A 27,679-nucleotide genomic window follows, 5' to 3' on the forward strand; every position below is an offset into this window, starting at 1 on the left:
AAATGTAGGAAAAGCTTTGGATAAATGAATATGTTAAACAGTTATTTCTTTTAAATTATTACTGAGGAAATATAATATATACAGAACAATAAAATTATATGAATGATCTAATTTAATTTGGATCAAATTTGAACGTTCCTGTTGTTTCTTTCGGTGTGCATTGATATAAATGTATGATCTAGTTTAATTTGGGTCGAATTTGTCAAGTGAATATCAGCTTTAGATTTTATCCTCGGGCCGCCAGCTCGTTTACCTCTGTAGTTAAAAAGATTATACTTTTTCAACATAGCTAATGTTTCTTTATTCGATATTGTATACCTCCTAGGCACATCTCTATAGTCCAGTAATTGGTCTCTACTGTATTGTCCACCTGTACACGGTAAATAGATTGCCACCATATGTATATCTGATAAAAATAATACAGTCTAACCTGTCCTAAGCAGCCAGCCAGGGGAAACAGACAATGTGGCTGCTTAAGCTAGGTGACCACTGATTGGAGGGGCAGCCACCTAGTGGGATTTGGGATCAAACTGTATAGCTTATAAATTGGGCAGTATATATATATTTCAGACTTCTGACCAGTGTTCAATCATGAATTTAGGCCCGTTTCTTTTTTCATTTTATTCTTATCATTTTTATCATTTCACCAGGTACATTGACGTGCATTTACCCTCACTAATGGTCTTCTTAGCAATCAACAACTCCGGCGTGTGTTTTACAACAAAAATTGTAATTGTGTTTGGCTCGTGAAAGCCGATTCATTATGTGGGAAAGAGCTAGTTGTAGTTTAACTTTTTTAGTATTGCTTTACTGTCACATAATTAAATTTATATTTACATGTACTACATAAAGCATCCATCATGGTTCTGCTTTATACAATTTTGATTCCTATATGTATTTAAATGATGAAATAGGGAAGCACTTTTTCGAAACTCATGTATGGCGAGCGCGACGGGACTTCAACGTGACTTCAACGTGACCGCGTTTTAATATTACTGAAAGACGGCGAGGGGGTACAAGTCCCGCATGCGTAGACGTCTTAATATTGTTTAGCGCACCTTACAGATTAGGTTTAACAACGTTCTGATATATATCATTGCTTGTGAAATGTCTGTTATATAAACTAGCATATCAAATATAGTACCACACTTTCTTTTTTTTTCGGCGCCTGTATGAAGTACACATTATGTGCCCTAAATGACTGAGTGGTCGCGACACAGTACGGAATATTCGCCTCCAATAAGAAAAGCATAATTGAACGCAATGAAAATATTATCCAGCATAAGGTAATAGTGAATTTTGGACCTCGCGATAAAACTGATTAAGGTAGTGCTGCACGTTCGGATATTTTTTCTACAATATAGAACTTGATTAAAAATCATTTAATACCCTTTCTTTCAAAACTTCAGAAAATACAAAGACAATCTGGCAAATGAAAAAAAAAAACAAAAAAAAACAAAAAACAAAAACCAATAGAATCATGTGCTTGATTATTTCTAGACTAATTTGATAAAACATAGACCTCTCGCCAGTTACCGTGACAGGAATCTGTTGGAAGGTCGCAATTCTGATGAGATATTTCTTCCCATAATGTAGATTTGAATGACACTTCATACAATTGTAATTCAACATATTAAACCCATGTTTATGTGAGACAGTTTATTTTATATAAATCAAGTTGCACATTTATTTACTACTTTCCTACCTCAAACGTACAGATATACCTGTTGGCACATAACTTAAAATGTCGTAAAATCTGTAATATGGCAAATAGCAATCAAACACATACATGTTAATTCGTCCTGCATTAAACAAGGGGTATATTAACCGTTGTGAAACATTTTATAAAACCACATCTCCTTAAATTACTTGCTATAAATTCAGCGGATAAATGATAGCTTTTATCTAGCAAAAAAAAAAAGGCACAATATCATATTTTCCTAACTATCGAAATGAAAAATGAGGTGCTTTTTCAGATTTATTTTCATGAATCATGCACGGAAACTCATCTATGTTTGCTTGTCAGATATACATTTGTTTTACCTCCCACCAGATTCTAGCCCTTTTATTGGTTGAGTAGTGTCACGTGGTTGCCCTCTATATTTCTATAGAGGGTTACTCGGTGACCCTACATGAGAATTGCTTCTGTTCTGAATTTTTCTTAAAACGACGCCATCTTGTTTTTGAGAATAACTGCAAGAAAGACATATTTATGCAATTATTTTTATAAACGCGCTTTTATTAGGTACATGAGACCATGGTACAAATGTATAGTGTATGCATACCGTATTTGCAATTACAACAAAAAAGTTTTTATAACGGAAACGCATGGAGAAACGGAAAGTGAGATTGTTAGCGATTGTTCAGGATTTTAGCTTTCTGCACTTCAATCTAGGAATATAGTGCATCTGAAATGGAGTGTTATTGAATAAAATCATGAGAAAACGGGTTGCCTATTTGTTCTGTCAAGCGGCGTTATGGCGTGTGTATAAGTCACGTCAATCGTTTGATTGGTGAGGATGGGTAATCCGGCATGCAACTGACATGACTGAACTTCTGACAAAATTTCACTTGGCAGCAAACTATAATTATTCATAAATGTTCAGCAGAATAGAGAGGTCGGGCACAAAACAAAACAAGGTTAGCCTTTGTTTCTCAGCTCTTATTTTATAATATTTTTGATTTGATAGACCTATTTGTATAATGGTTCGGCGTATTAATTCTAGATTTCTATGCAAGGGAGCCTCGGATCAAGTTGGTTATAAATTTTGAATTTAATTAAAGAATGATTTTAGATAAGAAGGTAGGATAAATAGAACATTAGGATACTGTCTTATAAATTTAAATTTATTAAGTGAGTCGGAGAAAATATATAAAAGTCGAGGCTCTGCAGAAAGCTAAAATCCTGATCACTGACCTGATAAAGCAAAATTTTTCTGACTCCTTGAATGTTGCCTTTATTTTGCATGAAGGTAGGATAACACCCTACTTGTCCGGGAGAAGTAATAAAGTGATCGATAAAACAAATCAATTATTGGGTTTGTTACTGACCCTCTACAGGTAGCCTCGCCCTCTATAAAGCATACTGACCCTACATATTTCCGTAGAGGGTCAGTAACAAACCCAATAATTAATATTATGTCCAGTGCAAACAGTCTATAAAATGCATATAAAGTATTCATCGACCTTATTTTTATATCTTGAATGGTTAAGAATCATAAGCACTTTTTCACGGACAATTTCGTTTGGTAATTTTAAAAACGGATACATAAACATCGACATTTATGTTTGATTTACCATATCGTGATAGGTCAGGAAAGACCTATAAATAGGGAAATATATTTATTATCCTCTGACAGTTTGGTAGCCTATTCTTTCTGTTGTGAATGTTGATTTTTTCTGTTATATAAAACGCGTCTCCTTTTAAATATTTTGAAATGAATTTGAAAATATGTTTTCTTATTTTATACAGCTTAAGCTTAACTTATATACAGTCTGTATCAAGCTATTCTGTACATACTGTAGGTGAATATAAGAAAGAGGAGAATGGGATATGTCAGAATGGATATTGTGGGTCAAACAAGTAAGAACTTTTAAAAATTAAAATGGTTGTTTTTGTGGCGCTGATAGTTTTTGTTTTATTGTTTTTGCTTTGTGTATAGATTTTACTGGTGTGTTCTAATTGATTGTCTGGTTCGTTTACGATAATGTTTTCTTTTTATATTAACATTATGTCTTTCTTTAATTAATCTATTTCTTTAAATGCATGTAAAATCTCTTGTAATTCTATTTTAAGATTTGCTGTGTACATTATTTGATAAAATTTTGTGTGTAGTTGTACGTAGATGAGACTCAAATAAATAAACAAATAATTAAATAAAGCTTTGGAGTTGCAGACAAGTGTAAAATTTAACAAACAGCTTTGAAAAAATATATTTCAAAAGATAACAATGTGTGACAAATCGCTAAATAAAAACGATAATCGAATTCTTTCTTTAAATACTTATTTAGCTCTGTTAAAATAAAGCCGTGACTTTTTTCTTTAGTTATATTATAATGTAATATTCTAACTAGTAAGTCGAGTTAGCAAATTACGCACGTATATATAGTTTAAATATGGCTGCCACATTTTCCGTTATGAACATAAAATACATTAATTTCTTGTTAAATATATCTGATTATTACTTTCTTTAAGATTTGTCAAGGGTTTGAATATTGCTGAATATACTAGAATTGGTATTTTTATTACCTCCCTTTATGGCTCTAACTGTTACAGAACATATGCAATATTAAAAGTAGAGTTTCCTAACCATATAAGTACGCAAAACATCTATTTGGAAAGATGTTTCATTCGTTCTCAAGACAAAACTGTAAAGTATTATTTACCTTTAATTGAAGTCAAATATTTTTATTACCACCGCCTCACAAACATAAAAGTTTCGCAGTATCTGACCAAAATTTGTTGAAGTGAGTAACTGATTTAGTTTTCAAGTATTGTACTTGTCCTCCGGACGAAATTGGCTCTTACTTGGTGCAAGGAAAGTGAAATTTCAGCTGTCTGACTAAATTGATATTCAGCATAATGTTTCAACTCCTTCGCTTTCTTATATTTTTACTATATTTCTTATAACAATAAAAGGTAAGAAAAAAAACAGTAAAAGAAAAAAACATGATGTCATATCCAAGAAAAGAAAGGATATATTTTTTTATTTTCAAGTTTTAAACTTTTTGTTTTGTAACATATTTTCTCCTTTTCTGGGAAATGCATTTTTTAAATTAAACGTAAGTCGAATTTACCTGTGACGTGAGGAATAAATTCCGCTAACTTTTTTTTAAAGTTCAGCAAACAGAAAATATGTTGTAAACGCTCTTTCAAAAAAGAGCAAAATCTTCAGAATGCTTTTACATTTATTCACTCATTCTCTGGCTTTTTTTCAGCTACAGCCACCTTCTTGAAGTATTCAAGGGCCTCTTTCATTCAACTAAGGGATTATCAATGTTAGACAGACGTAGCAATAACGCTTTAGCTTCTCCAGTATCTAAAGACGAACCTCAATTATCTCCAGTACTTGAACCAATGCGTTTGTATGCTGACGACGGAGCTATATGTTGCTCAACGTGAGTATGCTTAATTACAAAAAGATATATGTCACTATTGCGAGTTGTCCTTTGCTTAGGTAAATTATTGCATAACCATATATATTAATCGCCTGTCCATAGTTTGTGCTACGTGATCGGTCTATAATCAACAATAAATTTGACTGGGCTAAATAAAAAAACAAATGAAAATATATTTCAGATTTCATATAATCAGTCACTTAAATATTGGCTTAACGGACAATATTAGAAACTATTTGCACATATATAGCTATTAAAATACAGTAACAACTATTGCTTTAATGGTATTTGTTCCTTAAAAGTAAATTTATGTCAGTAGTTTTATTTAATAATGACAAATCATTCATTCAGTTTGAGAAACTATTCATGTATAACGTTTGACGTCTAGCCACGCGTGGTGATATTTCATAAATTTTAGGATTTCAACGTGAATCAAAATAACTTCTCTTTCAAAAAAATAAAAATAAATAAATAAAAGAACAAAACCCCCCCAAAAACAACAACAACAACAAAATAAAAAACAATATATAAATATATAAATATCATCTATTTCTTTGGAATGATTATTGTTATGGCATTACTGTACTATTCACATATGCTGGAATTTACTATCACTTTTTAAAATCGTTTCTTAGAAAAATAATGAAAAGGTACGCAAATTTTATTATCTGAGAATGAAATCTGATTATTAACAGCAAACCTAAAATCGCTAATATTGTCGAACAATATATTACTAGTCGCTGGAAGCATAATCTTGATTTGTTTAAAATTAAGACTATCAAGCATTCCATACCTAGAAATTCTGACGAAATCAATGCGCACCTTATTTTATATTCAGTTTTAAATATGTAAATGTTAAGTTCAAACAATACTACATGTATTATACTGTGTTAATAGTTAAATCAGCCAAACGTAAAACATAAATCTATTTTTATCGTTTTGTAAACATTACGTGATTTAACAACTTCAGTTAGTTGATATCAATATTTTTGACATTTTTGGTAAATATTTACATTGTGGTTAGAGCTAAATACATTTAATTGCTATGTCATTCGGGACAAGGTGGAATATGTATATAAAAGGTTTTCGTTGTCAAATTTCTTTTACATTTTCTTAGGCATGTGCAGCATAAAATTAACACAACAATGACTAACATCTTTGGAGTGAGTATGAATATTATACACCTGGCTGATGCTTCCGAACCCACCTACCAGTATATTCTACATGCTTCCTGTGTGTAAGTATGACAAAATCGTATACTGACAGCCATTATATAGGCATCAAAGCAGATGCTCAAGACTTTCAAACTATTTTGAACATCATTTTACCAACATACAGTTATAATGCAGTTATAATTTGAAATACAATAGCAAAAACAATGTTACACTTTTTTCCCTTTTTCCTCTTGTAAAATATGATTATTTTTACCTTCCTTGAAACACGTTAAAATACGTTTATTTTATCCTTGGTCTTAACGAGAATTTTCTACAAAAATCGACACACATAATTTTAATAAAAGCTTAAACATTAACATCTTGCTTTCATTAATGAATTTATATTGTTTTGTTGCCCAGCCTAATAATGCAAAGATTTTTGTTCTAAACTGGTTGATTTGTTTTTGCAGGCAGACTGGAAGCTGTCCAGGCGAATGTCTTATTGAGAGTAAAATTCTGACTTTACTGACTTTGGATGCAAATCAAAACTTGGCATTTGGATTGTTTGAGGTCCCAGGGTATTGCTCCTGCAAGAATACTGGCTCGTCTATCAACGAAAGTACAAGGCGGTGAACAAGACAAATTGCCTGTCAAAAAAAAGAATTTCATTATATTGTGTTGTCATAAAGTCATATAAAATTACCATTGTTTTGTTGTGCACTATTTATAAGAGTGATTGAACCTTTTGCAGATAGAAAGTGTTGAAATTTGATTAAACTATTTCTGCACAGAAACGCTGAAATTGTCAGACGCGCTGAGATTATGTTAACGTATATATCAGAAGATTTTTATATCAATCGTTACTGCTTCAGATATATGGTCATTTTTGTCAAAAAGAAAAGACAGGTCAACGGAGTGCATTTATTAAAGTGATTTCTTCTCCAAACATTTGATAAAAAGCTTATAGAAATACTTACAATGACAATTCTGTTTTAGAGGTTTAAACCTACGTCTAATTAAATTTTTGGTCATCGTGAACTTCAGAAAACCTTGGCAACATACTAAACTGAACATTTGTAAGTGCATAATTCAATCTTTACACATTTATATTCGTTTTACGTAGCATTAATAAGAGAAATCTCAATCATTTATTTAAAGTGAGAACAAAGCCCCTCTTTCAATAGTTTGCCCATTGGAAAAAGGTCTAAGTATGTTATCATTAATGTTTCGAAGGTATTACTGCAGTTTATCAAAACATAAATTGCGCATGGTATAGGTAAGAACATTCATATAACAACACTGTAAGTGCAGCTTCAATTATAAAAATGATACTGATGTTGATAAAACAACTATACTGTACACTTCCTTCTAGTAAGTTCCAAAAATGTACATCTTACAGCGGAAATTGTTTTTGTTTTACGTGTAGTGTGATAACAAACAGCCCGCTGTTCAGCCATACATTTGGAGAAACAATTTGGGCAACAACATATAAGGAACTGAATTTGATAGCTCAAAACAAAAGACAATGTGGCAAATACTATGACTGTATTTTGATACATTAAAATCAGTTTGATATTTGTAAATCACATTTTATTGATACAAGTAGTGCAAATATATCGAGGAGATACGACATTTGTATTCTGATCATTCTTTGTACCACTCCAAATGTCAAGTGTTTGTAAACGATACGAGAAGAACCAAATCTTTCAATATTGAAGGTATTTAACACTTTTTAACGTGTAAATGATAAAATGAAAATCAGTACAATTTAGTCTCACTTTCCGTGACACATTTAGAAATGTCACAGTATTACCTATTAGGTTTGGCAGTGCCCCTCCAACGAGATATATGGGGTCAGTATGATAGATGGAGGACGAGGCGTTATCCTCATATATCCGTGGAGGGTCACTGACAAACCAAATAACTGATAGTTAACGACCTTTTAGTTTTAGCCTAAACCGACTTAAATCTACTGACCCTCCCTAGAAATATGACTTTCTTTTAACCACTGAAAATACTAGAATCTTTCGGAAAGTAAAACAATATATGACTTATTACATGTTATATGCAAAATTCATTTACATTACAATATTATGAATGCAATTGGGAGACTTCTACTTTGCAACAATCGATACAAAATTATGCAACATAATTATTATTCAAAACTTAAAATCTTATATACACACTTTTGTTTATTAAAAACGACTTCACTCCCCATGCTTAGTATAAACAATGTTTTATCACACACGAGATAAAAGAATAGAGGAAATCCCGTTTCACTTATTGCAAACATCTTCGGACATTTGTAATTACACGGGCACATGTTTCCGTGATTGGTTATAAATAATTTGCTACAGATGTAATTTTAGCACAGAAAAAAACTCTGTATGGGAAACCAGCCAGTTGAGTTTGTATCGATATCGAAGGAAGATTGTCTTTCCGGAGTATTCTCTGTACAACAGCACTTCAAAAAATCAATGAAATGTGAATACGAATGAGTCATATTTTAAATAACACTGTATTATTGCATGTAAAAAGTAACGCCAGCACATACTATAGGTCGCCATCATGCAGAAAGTAAAAACAAAACTTCTTCTTGCTAACAAAATATTTTACGGGGCTTTGTACAAGTATCAAACATTGTTAATATGATAATTTCTTAATACACAAGGATTTCCCGTCACACCTTGGGTTTCACAGAAGCTGCCACGTGATTCATGTATGTTATTTTCAATAAAGACTGCGGCATCAGAATGCTTTACAAGAACAATACCCGGGAACGACAAACTGGTCGAACTCAAGTATCTCAGTTGTTGGGTTATAAGTCAATAGAGTTTGGGTTACCGGCTCTACAACACATGATCCGCCACATTTTCCGCTTTTTCTGGAATAAAAAGGAAATATGTAACCATAATATATCATAACTGTACTGGTTGTTCTTTGCATCAATTAGAATCAGTCATTCAGTGTGACTGTGTATTATATTTCATTTCTTTATATCTCTTTGACAGAACCTTATACTGAAAATATGATTAGCTGGCTACAAGAAATCGTCTAATAATATTACCTCTCAAGTCGGTATGTAACACAATGACTGTGATAAAATATTTCTCAGACACAGCTTATATTAGACGGTTATATTTTTGTCGGTATTATACTTTTTGTGATTCATGAAAGTGGATTGGACTGTTTTCAATTGTTATGTAGGCAGACATGTGGTATTCATTAAATTTTTATTTGCAGATAGTTGTTATAGAGTTAAGATCTTTAAAATGTAAAGGTTGTCTATGAAGATGTAAAGCCTATTACATAGCTCAATGCTTTAAAGATTCGAAGTTTTGCCAAGACAATGGTCCAATACATCTACCACACATATGTCAGTGATCTAATTATTACAAATTAAAGAAAGATTTGTGAATTTAAGATCTTTCATGCAAGATTTTAGACATAAGTTATACATGTACATCTCTAATGGTTTTCAAGTTGAAGTAGGAACATTTTCTAAATAATTATGCTGATCTCTTGCCATTAGTGTATTTCATAAAACATCTCGAAAGAAATATTTTCCAAATGCGTTGCAGAAATCCTTGCTGTTATACAAAAAGTTTTAAAGCAATCAAAATTAAATTTAAATATCGTTTTGGTGCTTAGAATTGCCTATCATAATCAATTTTGATTAATTCAGACATTTAGGTTACCAGTAACAGAACAAATTCGTGTTATTTTAACAAAATGTTCAAGGATAAATCTTTCTAAGGAAAATTTTTATCCAACATCAGATACACCGTCATGTAAAACTGGCAGGGATTTGATTTAATGTACCAATGACGAATAAACTTACAAACAAACTCCATGAGGAATGAACTGGTATTTTGGTGGCATGTGAACAATGTATCTCTTTTGTCCATAGACATTTTCCATCGTCAAATTTGAAAATGTTTTTATCTCCCTGAAACATTTTCAGTAATGTGTACAGGTGAAATAAATCACAATCGTTTAAACTTCAATGTATTTTTCTTCAAGTACTATGTGTTCGATAAACAAATTTGGTGTAATAAAAACTGTTAAGTATGTTATTATAGCTATTATGATAGCTAACTTGTCGAGTTTAAACTTTTAAAATTTACATTGAGAAAGTTTTTTGTGTTATAATAACTACACTTCACCAATGCGGTCTACACTACTCCTGACAAGCACTTGCATTTTAATAAGAGATCGTGGATACCACGGTCAACTTCCGCTTTTATCAGGATTCGAACTCGTTGTCTCCAAGTCAAGAATCCGACGCTCTAACTTGCACAAACGAGACTCTCTAAATCAAGTCTATACTTAAAGTCAAAATCGATAAAAAAGTACAGACAATGTTATACATTTGTAAAAAAAAAATCATACGTCGGGCAACATGAATCACCGTCTCCAAGCAACTTTTCCGAGAGATAAACGTCTTGTTTCTTAAGAAAGATCTGTCTTGCCACATTGAACTGCAATCTTTTAATAGCAATCTGTTCCCGAGTATAAAATAAGCCAGGAAATTGTCGTGAAATATATCCGTATCTGAAAACAAAATTGCATTCATTTATAAAACAAATCTGAATAGAACGTTTAACAGCTAGACATATTCAACCTTTATTTAGTTTTTCTCTGAGTTCTTTCTATAGATTTACATGTACTGAAACCTAAAGAGCAATCTTTACCTGCCGTGTAGCGTCAAAAGTACAGATGGAATTCGGTGTGATCGAGAGCGTTTTAATTCGAGATAACCGATATTCGACTTAAATCACGTGTTTTTGGGGACCGGACTTGAAAACATCTTCGACATTCGAGTTCAAGATATCGAGTAATTTTTTACAGTACATGGGCTCAATGTTGTTTTCTTTTCTGAGTCTATTCAGTGTTCACTGATGACACAGTTCCGCTTAGATCGATAATAGGGAGGAGTGAAAGTTATTGAACTTTTTCATTATCTCTTATTCCACGCATCTTAAGAATCTCCGTGTAGACTTAACTCAGACTTGTTTAACCACGCAAATGTACATTTTTTTTTTCAGCTTGTATTCTTCTGGAACAATTTTATATTTATTAAGTATTAAAAATATATTAAATATATTTAAGGACGTAGCACATAAGTCACTCTTAATTACGAAAAATTTCACAAAGAAGAAAACCTTAGTCATATGTGCGTATTTGTTAGGAGACTCCCGCTGCAAAAACGTAAGTCACAACTTCGTTAAAACTGGCATTAACACGCAGAGAATACCGGCAGAATCACGCAACAAAAAAATAACTTTTCTTATAGCTGCTGACACCTTTTTAACAGTTTTAAGGTCGACGAAAACCTATATTCTCGCATATTTAGATCTATTTTTAGGTCTTAATCAAAGAGCTCCTCTTGAACATGTTTTGTTCTCAATTTTGAAAATGAGGCCAGAATTACAAATTTCAATGTTTTTCACAAGAACAAAATATATTGTATCGCTTTAAACGTATAAAATGCATACACAATCAACCATTATCAATGACGTTCTTCGAAATTTCTGTGTTGTAAAACCACCACTCATCTGACCTGGGTCTGAAAAATGCCGCCATTAAAAATAAAACACTGTGAAATGAAGTGTTTTTCCAGTCCGGCAATTTTACCTCATAAATCACATAGAATTCATCGCAGATCAAAATACATGATTTTCTCGGTAAATGAATAAATTTATTTCCGCGTATGAATTATTTAAAAATTAAATGGTATAGGTAATAGGTCCAAAACTATATTGAATGTATATCAAAAAATGACATTTAGTTTCGACACAACCTCAAAAACTGTTCGTCTTCAAAACCATTCAGTGTATTTACCTCATCAAAACTGGCTCATAATCATTGATATATAAATATTTCCATTGAGCATGCTCCTTACAACATGTATTTCTTGTGGCCAATTCGTATGCAATAAAGTAAGATTATGGTAAAAGTATTAACCAGGTGTTTGTTTTGTTTACGCCGTCTTTCAACAGTAGTTCCGTTATGTAACGGCGGGCAGTTAACCTAACCAGTGTTCATGGATTCTGTACCAGTACAAACCTGTTCTCCGTAAGTAACTGTCAGCTTCCCCACATGATTCATTCACAGGTGGAGGACGAATGATTTCAGACACAATGTCGTCTATCAAATCGTCACAGAGAACATACGCCCCGCCCGAGGATCGAACTCACGACCCCGAGATCCATAGATCTGCAATCTACCTATTGAGCTATGTGGGCGGGTCGTCACCTCCAAAAAAGCAGTTAATAATACTTACATATACTTCCCACATGTAGATTCTGAACAGATTGAAATCGTATCTTCCCTCAGCTCTCTGTCACTGTATCTAGAACGCACAGGAACAATCGTTTTACAAACTTGAAACATCACCAACATTAAACACACTACGTTAATCCTCCAAATCATTGCTTTATTTTGTAGAGCTTAATTATTTAAAGTTGAAAAGTATGTAGAAAAGAGACTTAAAATGAATCTTTATTCATCTATCACTTGCCTAAAGGCCTCTGTATCTCATACAAGTCAACAATGATAGGTATGAATAATAAGTTGTTTACTATATTCAATTTCTTTACGAAAAAAGGCCACGCCATACACTCATTAATTTCCCATTTACTCATACATACATAAGATACTATTTTCTCTTCCCGTTTCATAAGTTTACTGTTTCTCACAGCTATTAAAATATAAACAGGTATGTTGTACTCGGTCAATAGATAAGAGCCACTTTTTTGCAAGCTTCTTGCATAACGTTTATTACGTTAAAGTGTAAAGAATAGTTAAATTATATCTTAAAATGACACACAAAATGCTTTTTCTGCTACCTGAGTTTTACAATTATTGTGAGGTTTTTATTTTTATTTTAACTAAAGCCCTGCAATTTTACACATGAAAGCAACACAATAGTACCATTGACTATGTTTTATAGGAAAAAGAGGCGAATGACGGTTTTCAATTACTGTCCTGGTTGATTTTATGAAGTAACTAAATTCAATAGCAACGATGTTGATTTTAAATAACAATGAAAATCTAAAAGAAAGCTTTCCCGTTTTGGATAATCTGCCTTAACACATGCAATAATTTATGATAGCCAAAATTGTACAGATAATTGCGATATCGTGTTACAACGTAACCACAATTTATTTACATAATGCATCCTTCTCGTAATAATGTAAAGCGGATTGTTACATGAGAAAAAAAAACGCGGGGACTTCGTTTACTTCACAAGAAAATATAACAGAAAATAGACAATTAATAATTCGGCCTGTTGTATTGTTTTCTTACTGTTAATCTACGCGCTTTTCCATATACCCTCATGCAGCATCTTTCTTCAGTCATTGGAAGCTCCGTTGGTCCGTAATTATACAATATGAAAAATCTTAAAATAACGTTTTCCATTTTATATTTGTATTTGCGTATCTTAAATCAATGAAATCATCAGATGATCAATTTCGTCGTTAAATGTCTTTATAGACTTTAAAGATTTACACTGTCATAAAATCGCACCATTTTAAATAGCTCTTTCCGTAAGGAGGTTTTGCCTCGATTCCACTATACAACTGATATGATAGATCATTCTAAAGAACTCAAAGGCTCGTACACATGTAAGTGGTAACTTTATAAATTATTTGATATCATATCTCAATCAGGTTTTATTTAGTTTGATAAGAGTTTTTCCTTTGTATATATCAGACACATCTTGGGCATACAATTTCTAGAAACAGCTAATTTGACCATGCTTGCTACTTAATTGATATGCAGCTGTCATAATATCTTATTTAGTATTGCAACGTATGTAAAAATTATATTTAAAAAAAAATCAAAACTTTCATTGGCCAAATTTAAACACGGGATTCCCCTTAAAGAATGACGTAATTTCTCATAATATCAAAATGCTTAAAAATTTTTCTACCACCCAGGGGGCATGTTGAATTTATATCAATATGTTACAAATTGTTCAGTGGATTATAAAATAGACGAAGTAAGAGACAGTATATTTTAGTTTTCGGTGTCTTGTTTGTTTGTTTGTTGTGAGTATAACGCCGTATTTCATTTTGTTGAAACCTTGAGCATGAACTTATATTGTGCGGCGTATATTCAGCTATAAATAGAGAACGATAACAAAAACATTATCAGAAAAGTCGATTATGTCTTTATTGTAGTACAACTATTTTGTCACGGATAATGGTTTCAATACCCGATTCCCCTTTTCTCAATAATAACATATAACATGTTATTGTTACAAATACCGTGCGAGAGTAGTATAGGTTATATATTATCAAAATAAACAATAACTGATATACTCCTTATGACACTTTAACTCCAGTGGCAAACGAACTACAAACTATTCGGCATTGTAAATAATTTGTAAAAATAAAATAGAGTTATAAACGAAATGGCTCATGACTTCTTGAAACTATCTGTTTGGAAATATTTCAAAGGTTCCTTTATTACTTGACCTTACACTTGAAACTATTTTTGTTTACTCTGGTCGAAATGACATGTTTTAGTTGATTGATTTATTTCAAACACCTTGTAGTATTAGTTTTATAGCTAAAACATTCGTTGTAAATACCGAAATCTTCTGCACAGTTTGATGAAATCTGTTTAGCCGCTCTGGCAATTAGTGAAAGTTTAGTTTTAACGTCAAACTTTTTTTGAGAAAATTGAGTACAAGCTATTTTCAGCGTTAATATCTGGTCAGATAAGGTTTTGTTTTACATCTGCCCCAAGGTAACAAAATGCGCCAACAATTTCCATACCAGTTCTTGCGGTGGCTGATTTCTGCCAACTTCGACTTTTCGCTTTGTCACCCGCGATAAACCGAAAAGGCGAGATTTTTGGTTTTGGCGCGTTGTCGCCTTTTTGCTTTGTCGCCACCCTAAGTTCTATCAATGCACATGAAGTGTCAGCAGTCTATTTCGTTTGAGAAGATACATAGTTTAGACGTATCCTTAAGTATACAGAACTTCAAGATACAAGGATGAGTTTCGTATTTTGATCCGGGTACGCTTTCTGAATAAAATGAGTAAATGTATTTTAAAGATATTTACGCTGAGTTAGTAATTTATGTTGATTAAAGAACTAAGGACTTCCACGAATGGTTATTTTTGAGTAAAACAAATGGACGTTTCAGTGAAATTTCAAAGCTCCATAGAGGCAGTCAGGTTTAAAAAAGAATCTGAGGCTCACGGGACCGGTCATCCATCTATTATTAGACACTTGTCTCACTACCATTGTTTACGTCTAGTATCATGCTATACAATATACATTCACTTACAGATGTAATGAGAGGTGTCTTTCTAGGTGGGCGATTTAAACCATTATTTTCCTAAATAAAAATTAAGTGAAACGGAACCAAAATTAAACTCGACTGAATTAGCAGATACAAATGACATATGAAGACGTGCCATGCATATGTTATGTATTCGCTTTCCGCTGAAATTTCTCACTATTGTATTTTGATGATTTTTCTTGCCCTGGGGCCGTATTCATAAAGCATCTTAAGTATAAGTATAAGAAATTGATTATTTACTTAAGTATTACTTAGGTTAGAATTTTTTTTTACTTAAGTATATTTGTTATTCATAAAACAACTTAATAAGTAATTCTTGTTTTTTATTGTGGACGAAAACATTAAAAAACAACATTAATTTCAGACAGATACAACATGCACAATTATGTTTAAAGTGCTTTTATCTGAAAACAACACTTTAATCGTACTCACCACGCTATTTTATTTTCTGACTTAAGTCATTTCTTACGTATCTTAAGTTTTAGCTGTTTTATGACTAGAACTTAAGTTTTTACTTAGACTTGAGTTGAAATCATCACAAACTTAAGTAAAATCTTAAACTTAAGTCAAAACTTATACTTAAGATGCTTTATGAATACAGCCCCTGGTATCATCGCGTATTTGTTGAATGTTCAGTTTAACTATCCCCGATTCATTCAATAGGTGGAGCTCTTGTTGTTTACACCGTCTCAAAATATGTAGAATGTTGACATGATTAACAAATTAAAGTGTTATAGAAATCGGACAGTATCTCACTTAAATGTAATTAATTGAAAACGATCGTATATGTCGTATTATTTATGTGTTACGCACATGTGATCCTTATACTTGGTAGGTTTATAGCTTCATTAATCACACCATTTAAAACTAGACAGGGCATGAGATAAACTATTTTTGTGATCGGTGTCAGGTTTTGGAGAGGTAGTACGAACTGTTTGCGAGGAGTAAATATTAGCGTATTCGGGGCCATAAGTCATATGATATTAAAACAAACAATAAATGATATTGTCTTTTATGGTACTTAAACCTCACAAGAAGTGGTCTAAGGAATGTTAAAAATCCAGCAACTGAATTTCCTTGTTTGCTTGCACTTAGTAAGCAAATATACTGTGGACATTAGAGTTGATCTGTCATTGACATATTTCATCATCAATGATTAAATCATATTTAAGTGCATGCTTAAATGCATAATGTATTATGTACATGGATACATGTATCATACGACATTAAATACGAATACGACAAGCAGATTTCAGCCAATTATTACACTCCCCTGAAAAAAGAACACGAGATCAAAATCATTAGAATTGCTCAACATTTATTTAGGTTTGCTCAACATCTATTTAGGTTTACTTAACATTTTTAAGATGCTAAGTAAATGATTTATATACATTATTATAGCACATATAAATAAACAGTACCAAATTGGTCCAGAGAACGATCGGGGAATGTTTCATATTTTGCCTAACATATCTAACAGTCAAATAAAGTCTCATAAATATTCATAAATATGTGCCGATACAATGCTTTTCAAACAAAACAGATTATCATCAGTATCATTCATCATTAGCAACAGCATCATTTATCATCATCATCCATCTTCATTATTTTAATCGTCGTTTATTATCATTCATCATTATTTTTCATCGTGGTCATTCATTATCATTTAACATCAACATTCACTGTCATCAACATTAATATAATCAATTATAACTTATTTTCATCATCTTCATTCTTCTTCAGCATTTAACATCATCATCCATCTTCATCGTTCATATACATTATCCTTCATTGACATTCATCACCATTTGTCATCATCATATATCACTATTACTATGTGAAATATCAATTAATGCTAATTTTAGCTTGTTAATACACTATTTTCGGCGTTGTTAGGCAAGAGATGACTGCATTGTTACGCAAGAGATGACATTGTCGTGTGTTACTACAATCTTTTCGGCTTTGTTTCCCAATGGATGACATTGTCGTGTGTAAGTACAATAATTCCGTCGCAGGGATGACATTAACGTGTGTTAATACACTATTTCCAGCGTTGTTACAGAAAGAATGACATTGCCGAATGTTAATACACTATTTTCGGCTGTGTTACGCAAGTGATGGCATTGCCTTGTGTTAATACACTATTTCCAGCGTTGTTACGCAAAGAATGACATTGTCGTGTGTTAATACACTATTTTCGGCTTTGTTACGCAAGTGATGACATTGTCGTGTGTTTATACACTATTTCCAGCGTTGTTACGCAAAGAATGATATTGCCGTATGTTAATACACTATTTTCGGCTTCGTTACGCAAGAGATGGCATAGCAATGTGTTAATACAATATTTCCGGAGTAATTGTTACGCAAAGGATGACATTGCCGTATGATAATACGCTATTTCCGGCGTAATTGTTATGCGGAGGATGACATTGCCCTATGTTAATACACTATTTCCAGCGTTGTTACAGAAAGGATGGCACTGCCGTGTGTTAATACACAATTTTCGGCTTTGTTACACAAGTGATGACATTGCCGTGTGTTAATACACTATTTCCGGAGTAATTGTTACGCAAAGGATGACATTGCCGTGTGTTAATACACTGTTTCAGGCTTTGTTACGCAAGTGATGGCATTGTCGTGTGTTGATACACTATTTCCAGCGTTGTTACGCAAAGAATGACATTGCCGTATGTTAATACACTATTTTCGGCTTCGTTACGCAAGAGATGGCATTGCAATGTGTTAAAACACTATTTCCGGAGTAATTGTTACGCAAAGGATGACATTGCCGTATGTGAATACACTATTTTCGGCTTCGTTACGCAAGAGATGGCATTGCAATGTGTTAATACACTATTTCCGGAGTAATTGTTACGCAAAGGATGACATTGCCGTATGTTAATACGCAATTTCCGGCGTAATTGTTATGCGGAGGATGACATTGCCTTGTGTTAATACACTATTTCTAGTGTTGCTACGGAAAGGATGACATTGCCGAATGTTAATACACTATTTTCGGCTTTGTTACACAAGTGATGGCATTGCCGTGTGTTAATACACTAATTCCAGCGTTGTTACACAAAGTGTGAAATTGCCGTATGTTAATACACTATTTCCGGCTTTGTTACGCAAGAGATGGCATTGCGGTGTGTTAATACGCTCTTCTCTGCGTTGTTATGCAAGGGTTGACTTTGCCGTGAGTTATAGTACACTATTTTCCGCGTTGTTATGCAAAGGATGGCATTGCCGTATGTTAATACACTATTTCCGGCGTTGTTACGCAAGAATTTGACATTTGAAAAAATAATACTACGCATCTTTTGTAATACCGGTATATTCACAATAGCCTGAATGGTTTGAAAATTAACGTCATTGTTATCCTTGCATTTATTTATTTCGTATTTTGTATGGCAAACCTGAGAAGATAGTTTACCAGAAATGAATCAAGAGGAGTTCGCTTAATGCTTTAAACTGTTCTTTTAGTCTGTATTAGAATCGTTCTTATAATTTAGATTATAAGGCTGCTTAAGTATTCGAGTTGTATTACTGAACGTCAAGATTACTCGAAACTTAGAGAGATGGCGATATTACAATTCAGACAAATATTTCTAGCCGACGTGTCGAAACCTTGTGGTTTGCAATATCTCAAAGGACTATTTATTTTGTGTTTTGACAATTTACACTTATTAGCATATTGAATGTCTTACATGCCAGTAGTTACTATTGCTTGAGGTACAAAACAATTAGGGAAGTCATTTAGTAGGATGACATCAGAAATAAATGTTCTTGTATTTTGATTAAAGTTTTGAATTTAGCCCAGCCAAATTTAATTGTTGAATTATACACCGATCAATAGCACAAACTATGTACCAGCGACGTATTTAAGGAGACATGTAAATTTAATTGTTGAATTATACACCGATCAATAGCACAAACTATTGACCAGCGCCGTATTTAAGGAGACATATAATAATAAATATCATTATTCAATCTATATAAACAGTCCTTTCTATTGGTCTAACAAAGTCGCATGACTAATGATTAAAGTCGTATTGACCTCATACAGTAACATCATAACATTTTGACGTTACGAAAAGGTGACGTCATAAACCAGTTTCAGACCCAAACATGGGAAAAAGATCAACTGTTACAGCGGCAACATTTCATACAATAAAATAAAACATACATTTCTAATAGGGATCTAACTCAGTCTATGAAATGGGTCCTTTTGTTTCTTTATCTCTAACAGAATATACTAAAATGAAAGATGTCATAAAATGTTGATCAAATGTGATTGGCCACCTTTAACATTTTATTGAAAGAATGTAGCAGTATGTACAGTGTTTGATGTATTAAGTTTACACCACATTTTGTTTCTACAGTGTAAGATAGTTATCTAATAATGTTTTTTCTTTAATTTATACTGAAAAGGAAAAAAGGAAAAAAAATAACTGAATAAGTTTGCAGTTGAAAATACATTTATCCGGGGAGGGCCTAAATTGTCCCACTGTCATCTTGTAATAAAGCTGTATTATACCAGTACTATCATAATGATTTGCACGAAGTAAATGTGAGAGGAGATAAAGGTACCTGGGTTGTGGTGGGTCTTTAAATTATACTAGATAAAAACTGGTGATTAACTTTTCACCGTAAGCAATATTTATACTCCTACTGTGTCACAAAATTGGGTCTATCTGTTACTTCCTTTATACGCTTGTATATACTACATGTCGTTATAATGACATACGTTTGCTTTGTCCCATGCGGATTACATGTTAAATTTTAGTGTCATCGGATCATTATGGATTTTTATATATTGACTATTTGTTAATTGTTATTTCCGTGGAGACAGACCAACAGTTATGAGATGCTAGGGCGTTCTAAAGAATAAATCAATAGGATCTGAAATCCGTCTATTGGCACCGTAAGGGAATTTAAATGACCAATATAAAACTTATACAACTGCATCTTGGGCCTTTCTGTAGGTGAATTTCCTTAGCCGCCTAATTGAACACTGCCTCATGACATTACACAGTGTATATGAAGCCAATATAAGTCCAAAATAGTCAATAGATATAAATGAAGAATGGTGAGCGTGGTAGAAGTGTGATGCTTGGACAATGCTTCTTCCGACAATGCCTTTTATCTTTGCACAAAGATTCAATATATTCCTTAATGAGTACTTAATGAGTTTTGCCTGGGAAAAGAAAACTTAATAAAGAGAGATAGTTGAAGAATTTAGAGAGTTGTGGATCTTGTATAGTGCACTTTCTCTACAGAGCTTCTGCGTTAAAGTATAACATATTTCCTTTCGTAGTAAGTGCAGCGTACAAGAACCATAACTATACTTTTCTTACTTTTTAAATTATCTCCCTTTAGCTAATTTACTTGAAACATTTAAAACGAATTCATTTAATTTTCATGATTTTTGAAATAAGAATTATTCTTGGTCACCTTTCACATATATTATTTACTTCGGCGGGCGACATGCAAGTCTAACATGCCTCTTGTTTTTTTTTTTTTTCATTCTGGTCTTCTTAATGACAATGAGAGAAATTAAAGTTCAAGTAAATTTTATTGTGTTATACAACTGCCATAAATCTCATTGACATCAGATAATCACTGAAACAAAGACAAAATATTTCTTTAAATGATTATATTGTCCATCAAACATTGTTGTGGGCAGCTTTCTTTCATTTTTAAATGCCGTTAAAAAGTTTCTCGCATTGACTAAAATGAATTTAGTATGAAACTAGAATAATGTGGCGGTATGGTTTTTTTTCTGAATAATATGTAAGGGTAATAGTGTAAGTCTATGACAGGTTGTTTTACAACACAAAACACGTTTTTGGTTACTGAACTGATTTATGTCGCTTTACACGAGCAATAACCTGGAACAACAAACAGATCAAACTCCAGTTTTTTCTTTGCAAGGTTGTAGGTCAACAAAGAGTGTGTAACTGGTTCAGTTGCGCATTTACCATCACACGTTCCGCCTTCACTATAATTAAAAACAACAATGCCATTTAAACATATTTCAAATACAATAAAGTAGCGTGCAAATGGACCATTTACTCTGTAAAACACAATGCTTGTCATAATTTATAGATTCCTAAAACGATGGTTATACGAGATATTTATCTGATTGTATTTAAAATTTCTGAATTATTATTAATTGTTATGAAACGTATGAAAATTGCTACAATTTTAAAGATCTTTCAAAACAAGAAACATATGATTGTTTCGTTTAATGGATAACTATATATATAATTGTTCATAGTAATATAAAAATACACCATATACATGTAGTGTAAAACTGACAAATACATGTACTTACATACAAAATCCATGTGGAATGAACTGGTATTTTGGAGGCGTGTGAATAATATACTTTGTTTCTCCATACACATTTTCCATCGTCGAATTAGTGAATGACTTAATCTCCCTGAAATATTCATCCAACTTTATAATGCAAATGTAAGGCAAGTACTGAAGGAATGAAACATGTACAATGAACACCCTTGTTGTATTAGCTTTTGTTCCAGCAACACATTTGGAATTATTATATATTTGTTACATATAATAGTCAGTTAATGAAATCATATTTCGTCTGTATTTGACCACTTTAACTCAAAACAACCTGAGGATAATTAAAACTAAAATTTATATTTAAATTTCGTAATTTAAACGATACGTAAAAGGAAATAAGTTTGTGAAATAGTGAACAGAAATAAGTGCCACTCTATTTATAGTAGAAAGAAATATTGATCTGTATTTTATTTTGAAACAGAAATACAGAAAAAATGCATTATTCCGTAATAGTAACAGTAAATGCGTGCGTAAAATGTTACTTTATGCCCAAATTTCATTAAAAATAACAATTACATCACATTAGCTATTTAAATACAAAATACACAAGAAAATGTATAAACAGAATTTGTACTAAGTAAAACTGGTTTAAACTTAATAAATATATTACTATACAAAGTATGAATTAAAGCAGTTTAAGACAGTTGTTGCCTCAAGACAGTTATTAATACTGCTCTACGTACACAGATCATTAGTTAAGCCCTGTGAAACACATATCCGATCATGACTTTCAACATTTAAAACTAATATCTAATGATTACATATTTGTCAAATATGAGCACTTAATATCTTTAATGAATCATTTTCGTCAAGTTATAAAATTAGTAAAGTTCAGATTTATAATTTGTACATGTGCGGGAAAATATTCGCGTTCATTTTTCGTTAGCGTGTGATATATCAAAATTCATAACAATGCAACTTATACACAATTGAAGATGGCATTGTCAAAATGTATTTATTAGCTCGAAGCTGTTTTCGTAGAATTTTCAGCAGACGCTCCACATAGGTAATTTCGCAAGGTCTACACATAGCACTATAGCTAAAAATGTATTCTGTGGTGTACAGCAAATATGACAGTTTGCTCAAAAAGTTTAATCCTATGTGTGTTGTTAACAAAACTCACAAAAACGGCGCCAATGATGCAAAGGAAATTCATGATCAGAAAAAAATATATATTCATTTTGCATCATTTATGACATTTATGACATTTAACTAATATTATGATAAAATCAGTATAACTTTATTTTCTCCATGTTGATCTCAATTTGACCGTACTAAGCGCATTTATTGATACATGACGGGTACTGTATTAAAACCTTGAAGAGACAAGAGGTGTTATATTCAATCAAGACTTGACAGTCAAATAAAAACTGTGTCTCTTTTTAATAGAAAAAATCAATAAGTTCCATGTTTGTTCAAATATAACATGATGATTTTAAATACTTGTTTAAATATCAGTATCATAGCTTTCTATGTTTAAGATACTATCTCTGCAATTCTTGAAAAATACCGAACGCAAAATATTTGTGTTGTAAAAATCGCCAATCTTTTTGTTTGGATTTCTGTTTGACTTACCATATACTATGCTATATAACTAAATTTTGGTCGTGGAATCATTTTATTGCTTTACATTACATTAGGAAAGCAGTACAGAAATGTTATAAATATAGTCGGTAAAATTTCCATTTAAAAGGGACTAACCCAAACAGTTTAGGTGAAAAATAATTTGTCTAAACAAATCCAAAGAAATGAGTATTCTGAAAGTGACTGGTAGTACAAACTTATTGACATACGATATTTGCAAGACAGACTTATAAATAAACAAAATATTGCGCAGATTGTTGTAAAGTGTTGCAACGCTTTTGAAATAATGCAGAAAATTTACATTTTTCATGCATTTTTACCAGTATCTAACATTTATTTTCAGCCTCTTTATCATTTTTCAGTGGCATATATACATTCTATGTCAAACCTGGTGGAAATAAACTGTGGGTGTGTAGCTTTAAAGCAAACAAAACTAATTCAAGCACATGTGAGAAACAATGAGATTGTGTTTACTAAACAAAATATCTTACGTTGGGCAACACGAATCACCGTCACCTAGCCAATGCGTTTGTGGATCAACTCCTTGTTCTTTAAGATATTCCAGTCTTGTTACACTAAACTTCCTCTCTTTCACTGCAATCTGTTTCTGAGTACAGAACAAGCCAGGATATCGCTTCAAAATCTTCTTGTAACTAAAAAAACATGAATCTTATATATGTAATTTCTTTCATCAAAAATGAAAATCACAGAAAATAGTAAGAATTTTACATTAGTAAACAACTGCCGTCATGTTTTAGCGGAAAACAGTTTACTTCTGTTGATTAAATAATTCAGACTATATAATCTATTGAACTCAATAGTTTTTGTTATGCAAATCTTTTATTTTCATATGAAAATAATATAGCAAATAAATACATTTAAACAGTAGGTTGAAATTTCTTATCTGGATAAACATGTTTATGTAGTATACAGTTTACATTTTTTATTTGCCTTGTGTGCAAGCAGAGATACAGCTTAAAACTCACTGAAAGAGAACGTTCCATATCATATATTAAGAACTAACTTGGCCCAAGATAGAGACCAAATAAGAGATTAAATAGTTTCTGGTTAAATTGCGGCAATTGGTAGTCTGTAACCCTCTAAGTATGTGGCCGCACATTTAACACCCTTTTAAACAGATAAAAAAATTGTTCTTAAATTTAGTTATCCCTGTAACATTTTGTGTTTTTCATGACAAAGTCATGGACGTGCAATGAACTTGCGGGAAAGTCAATCAGAGTAAAACGTAAATGAATGATAATGATAAATACGTGTTTTGTGCCTTTTTTTGAAGTTGAACATAACAATGTTCGTACAGTTTGATGCTTTAATGAAAATGAAAAAAAAATCTAAGTAAAATTTCAGATATGTTCGTATAAATATTTCTCCCTAGCTTTTCAGCATATTAAGGCCAACGCTATCGACTATGTATGAAAGAGATGGTTTTGGATCTCAAATACCTTTTTTTGTATTGGTTACACCAAAAGTATTTGTCTAATAAAACGTTTTGATTAGCGAATACATAACGCACAGGATAGGCTAAAATTGCTCAACTCCATAATATACAATATATACAACAAGATAATTATGCTGATATTTGGCGCCAATATTGCATTATTAACATTGTTTGTACATTTAGGAGTAATCAGGCTACATTTTTAAAGTCGTCTCCTATATCTGTTGTCCAAACACCGATATTTTCTATCCCCGCTACCTTTAGAATTTTTTTCAATGTTCCCTAATAACCAATGAAATAACATTTTTTACTGTTTTTCGTTATTTTAGCACTCCTCCCAGAGGAGTGAACACATTTTCCCTCTAAGAAGACATGTTATACTCAGCACAACTGCACAGAAATGCACTCTCCCTTCTTATCTTATCGAACGTTAAATCGCCACAATCGTACACATTGAAAATATTTCCTCCGGAGTCGAGGAAGAAGTTTGGAATCGTTGCCCTTTGTCAAAACAGCCTTCGCCTTTGTTACCCCAAAACAATAGTTTTGACTGTACGCTAGACACGCTTGAAAATATGTGTAAAAATATATTTAAAAAGTAGTCGAATATATATCTTACCTGTATTTTCCACATACTGATCCTGAACAGATCGACTCGTCATTGTTTGTTGATCGGACAGTGTCAAACGTTTCACAAACGGAAAACATCACTAACAGTAAACACACCACGTAAACTCGCACATACATTTCTGTATTTCAAAAGAAATCAACACTTTACGAAAAGTACGACGACAATTGAAACTAAGGTTAAGAAATATTCAACACTTGCCTAATAAAATATATATATATTTTGTATACATATAAGTTAACGAGGTGAAAGAGCAACACCGTAATAATTAAATGTTATACCAGGTTCCAATGCACACCTGCCTATTTGTGCTTCCTACCTGGAACTGATGATTTCAATGAAACCCTATATATCATCGCAACAGCTTATATTGTCCACTTAATTAAATGTCCATATATCTATCGTTATATCTATTTAGTGATTAAACGCTTCGGGTAAATTATAAAAATAGAAGAAAACGTGAAATGATTAATTCAAATTTAAGGTACTTGTTCACGTTTAGAACATATTAATTGATTTAACTCTGATTTTTAAACTGCATGATTTACCAAGAAAATGCACGCAATAAAAAGAACCTTATAATTTTGCTGGATGGTTTGATACAAATGGATCTCAAGCATGTTTCCACATCATGACTGTTGAGGAAAGTCGCGCATTTGGGATAGTTGTCAATGATTAGATAGGTGTCAGTATATTGAAGACTAACTATATAATGCATGTTTAAGTGTAATCAAATGTGTGCTAAAGTTCACCTCCGAATATAGGCCACTTCAGTAAAACTTGCTTATAAAGGCCACTATTTACTCTTACCGTAAATTAATCAAACAGTGTAAATTTACCTTTTCTGGGATACCATCTATTAACAAATGTCAACTATTTTAGTCCTAACGTTCTTGTTTCATTTACTACGTCAGTTACCCGAATTAATACGTTCACTGAACTTATTGATTTTGCATTTATTTCAGTATAATGTTTCGTTCATTTATTGTAGAATAGTTTTACAAAACTTTAAATAATATGTTACATTAAAATGTTAGCCATGTGAAGCTTATATCCGTTTTGTAAAAAGTGTTATATCGATTATAGAATATCAATAGAAAATACGTATTGAGATATAGCACTACTGGAGAAAATAAAATGACTGTTAAATGTACGCATCGAGTTTGGTGGTCTTAAGCTTTTTAGACGTAAGGATGCATCTCTAATACTATGCATCCTTAACAAAATATTTACATCCAGCATCGATCGCTGGAGCACCTAAGTTCAATTGGGTAATTCCAGGGTTCTCGAGTCATTGCCAATTTGACTTTCTGTTCTGGTGTCAACGAATGGGGGACCTATCTAGCACAAACATTCCACAGTAGCAAATATCAGTTTTGTGTATTTTACTTTGTACATATAAAAACCAAAATACTTAGTTAAACAGACGTTTTTGTGAAAATATTGTCCAATCATTGCGGTCGTACTTGCACAATATTTATATTTATAGCTTTTTAACGTCAAAAAGTGACACTATTTCAAATAGGACCAAGTATGATAAGCGTCAAGTGATTTGAAGCTGATACGAACTGTTTGAGCCGTGTAAATATTAGCGTATTCAAAGTAAGAATTCACATGTTATGAAAACAAAAAATGACTCGCCTTTCACTTTTATGACTATATAAAATGATTTAAGAAATGCAAAGAATGTATACATTGTCTGTCTTTGTTAGTTTAAACTTTCTATGTAAGTAATGATTTAGGAGATATTTGACTAGAAGAAATATTTTATTTCAATTACGACATGGAAAAACGTTCTGTTTTTTTTTTTAAATTTTCGACCTCTTTACCCTGATACTATACCCCCAAATAAAGATAGTGTACAGTATTGAACAGGCCTTAGCAGCAACCTTTATTAAACAGCCCTCTTGCCTTAAACAGTCATTCCGCTTATATCAAAAATAGGTCTTTTGTTCTAACTTTAATTTGTTTAAGCAGTCACCGGCCTTAATCAGCCGGATAATGTCGCTCGCATGATTGGCTGCTTCGTCAAGGCTTGACTGTAAAGA

At 32.2% G+C, this 27,679-nt stretch overlaps 2 protein-coding genes and 1 long non-coding RNA gene across 4 annotated transcripts in view; 1 reads left to right on the top strand and 2 right to left on the bottom strand.

Annotated features, from left to right (window-relative positions):
- Positions 1–12,843, bottom strand: part of LOC123531235 (uncharacterized) — a 55,789-nt gene extending 42,946 nt beyond the window's left edge. Inside the window, exons 1-4 of one of the 2 annotated variants that reach the window (XM_045312030.2) lie at positions 12,559–12,832; positions 10,665–10,826; positions 10,114–10,221; positions 7,848–9,156 (exon numbers count right to left, since the gene is read on the bottom strand). In XM_045312030.2, coding sequence (XP_045167965.2) covers positions 9,021–9,156; positions 10,114–10,221; positions 10,665–10,826; positions 12,559–12,707 — 555 coding nt within the window. In that variant the 5' untranslated portion in view covers positions 12,708–12,832 and the 3' untranslated portion in view covers positions 7,848–9,020. Of the gene's footprint in view, positions 1–7,847; positions 9,157–10,113; positions 10,222–10,664; positions 10,827–12,558 lie in introns of those variants that run through there. The other variant, XM_045312033.2, reaches the window with a different exon arrangement.
- Positions 3,419–7,718, top strand: LOC123531233 (uncharacterized). Its single transcript, XM_045312028.2, has 4 exons — positions 3,419–3,583; positions 4,939–5,118; positions 6,236–6,355; positions 6,743–7,718. Exons 1-4 carry the CDS (start codon positions 3,438–3,440, stop codon positions 6,903–6,905), a joined length of 609 nt encoding a protein of 202 aa, XP_045167963.2. The 5' UTR covers positions 3,419–3,437; the 3' UTR covers positions 6,906–7,718.
- Positions 12,844–20,991: 8,148 nt separating the features above from the next.
- On the bottom strand, positions 20,992–24,196 carry LOC123532980 (uncharacterized). Its single transcript, XR_008366203.1, has 3 exons — positions 24,039–24,196; positions 21,932–22,039; positions 20,992–21,595 (listed from the first exon to the last, which is right to left on the bottom strand). It is a non-coding gene; the product is annotated as an uncharacterized LOC123532980 (long non-coding RNA).
- Between the last annotated feature and the right edge of the window lie 3,483 nt (positions 24,197–27,679).

Source organism: Mercenaria mercenaria, chromosome 11 (assembly GCF_021730395.1).
Source record: "Mercenaria mercenaria strain notata chromosome 11, MADL_Memer_1, whole genome shotgun sequence".
Taxonomy (NCBI): domain Eukaryota; kingdom Metazoa; phylum Mollusca; class Bivalvia; order Venerida; family Veneridae; genus Mercenaria; species Mercenaria mercenaria.

Bases quoted from the DNA above. Each gene is read 5' to 3' on its own strand.
- LOC123531233 (XM_045312028.2), top strand. From the start codon at position 3,438: ATGAATTTGAAAATATGTTTTCTTATTTTATACAGCTTAAGCTTAACT. The intron at 3,584-4,938 runs GTAAGAACTTTT...GCTTTTTTTCAG, and splicing joins GGATATTGTGGGTCAAACAA to CTACAGCCACCTTCTTGAAG. The intron at 6,356-6,742 runs GTAAGTATGACA...TTGTTTTTGCAG, and splicing joins ATTCTACATGCTTCCTGTGT to GCAGACTGGAAGCTGTCCAG.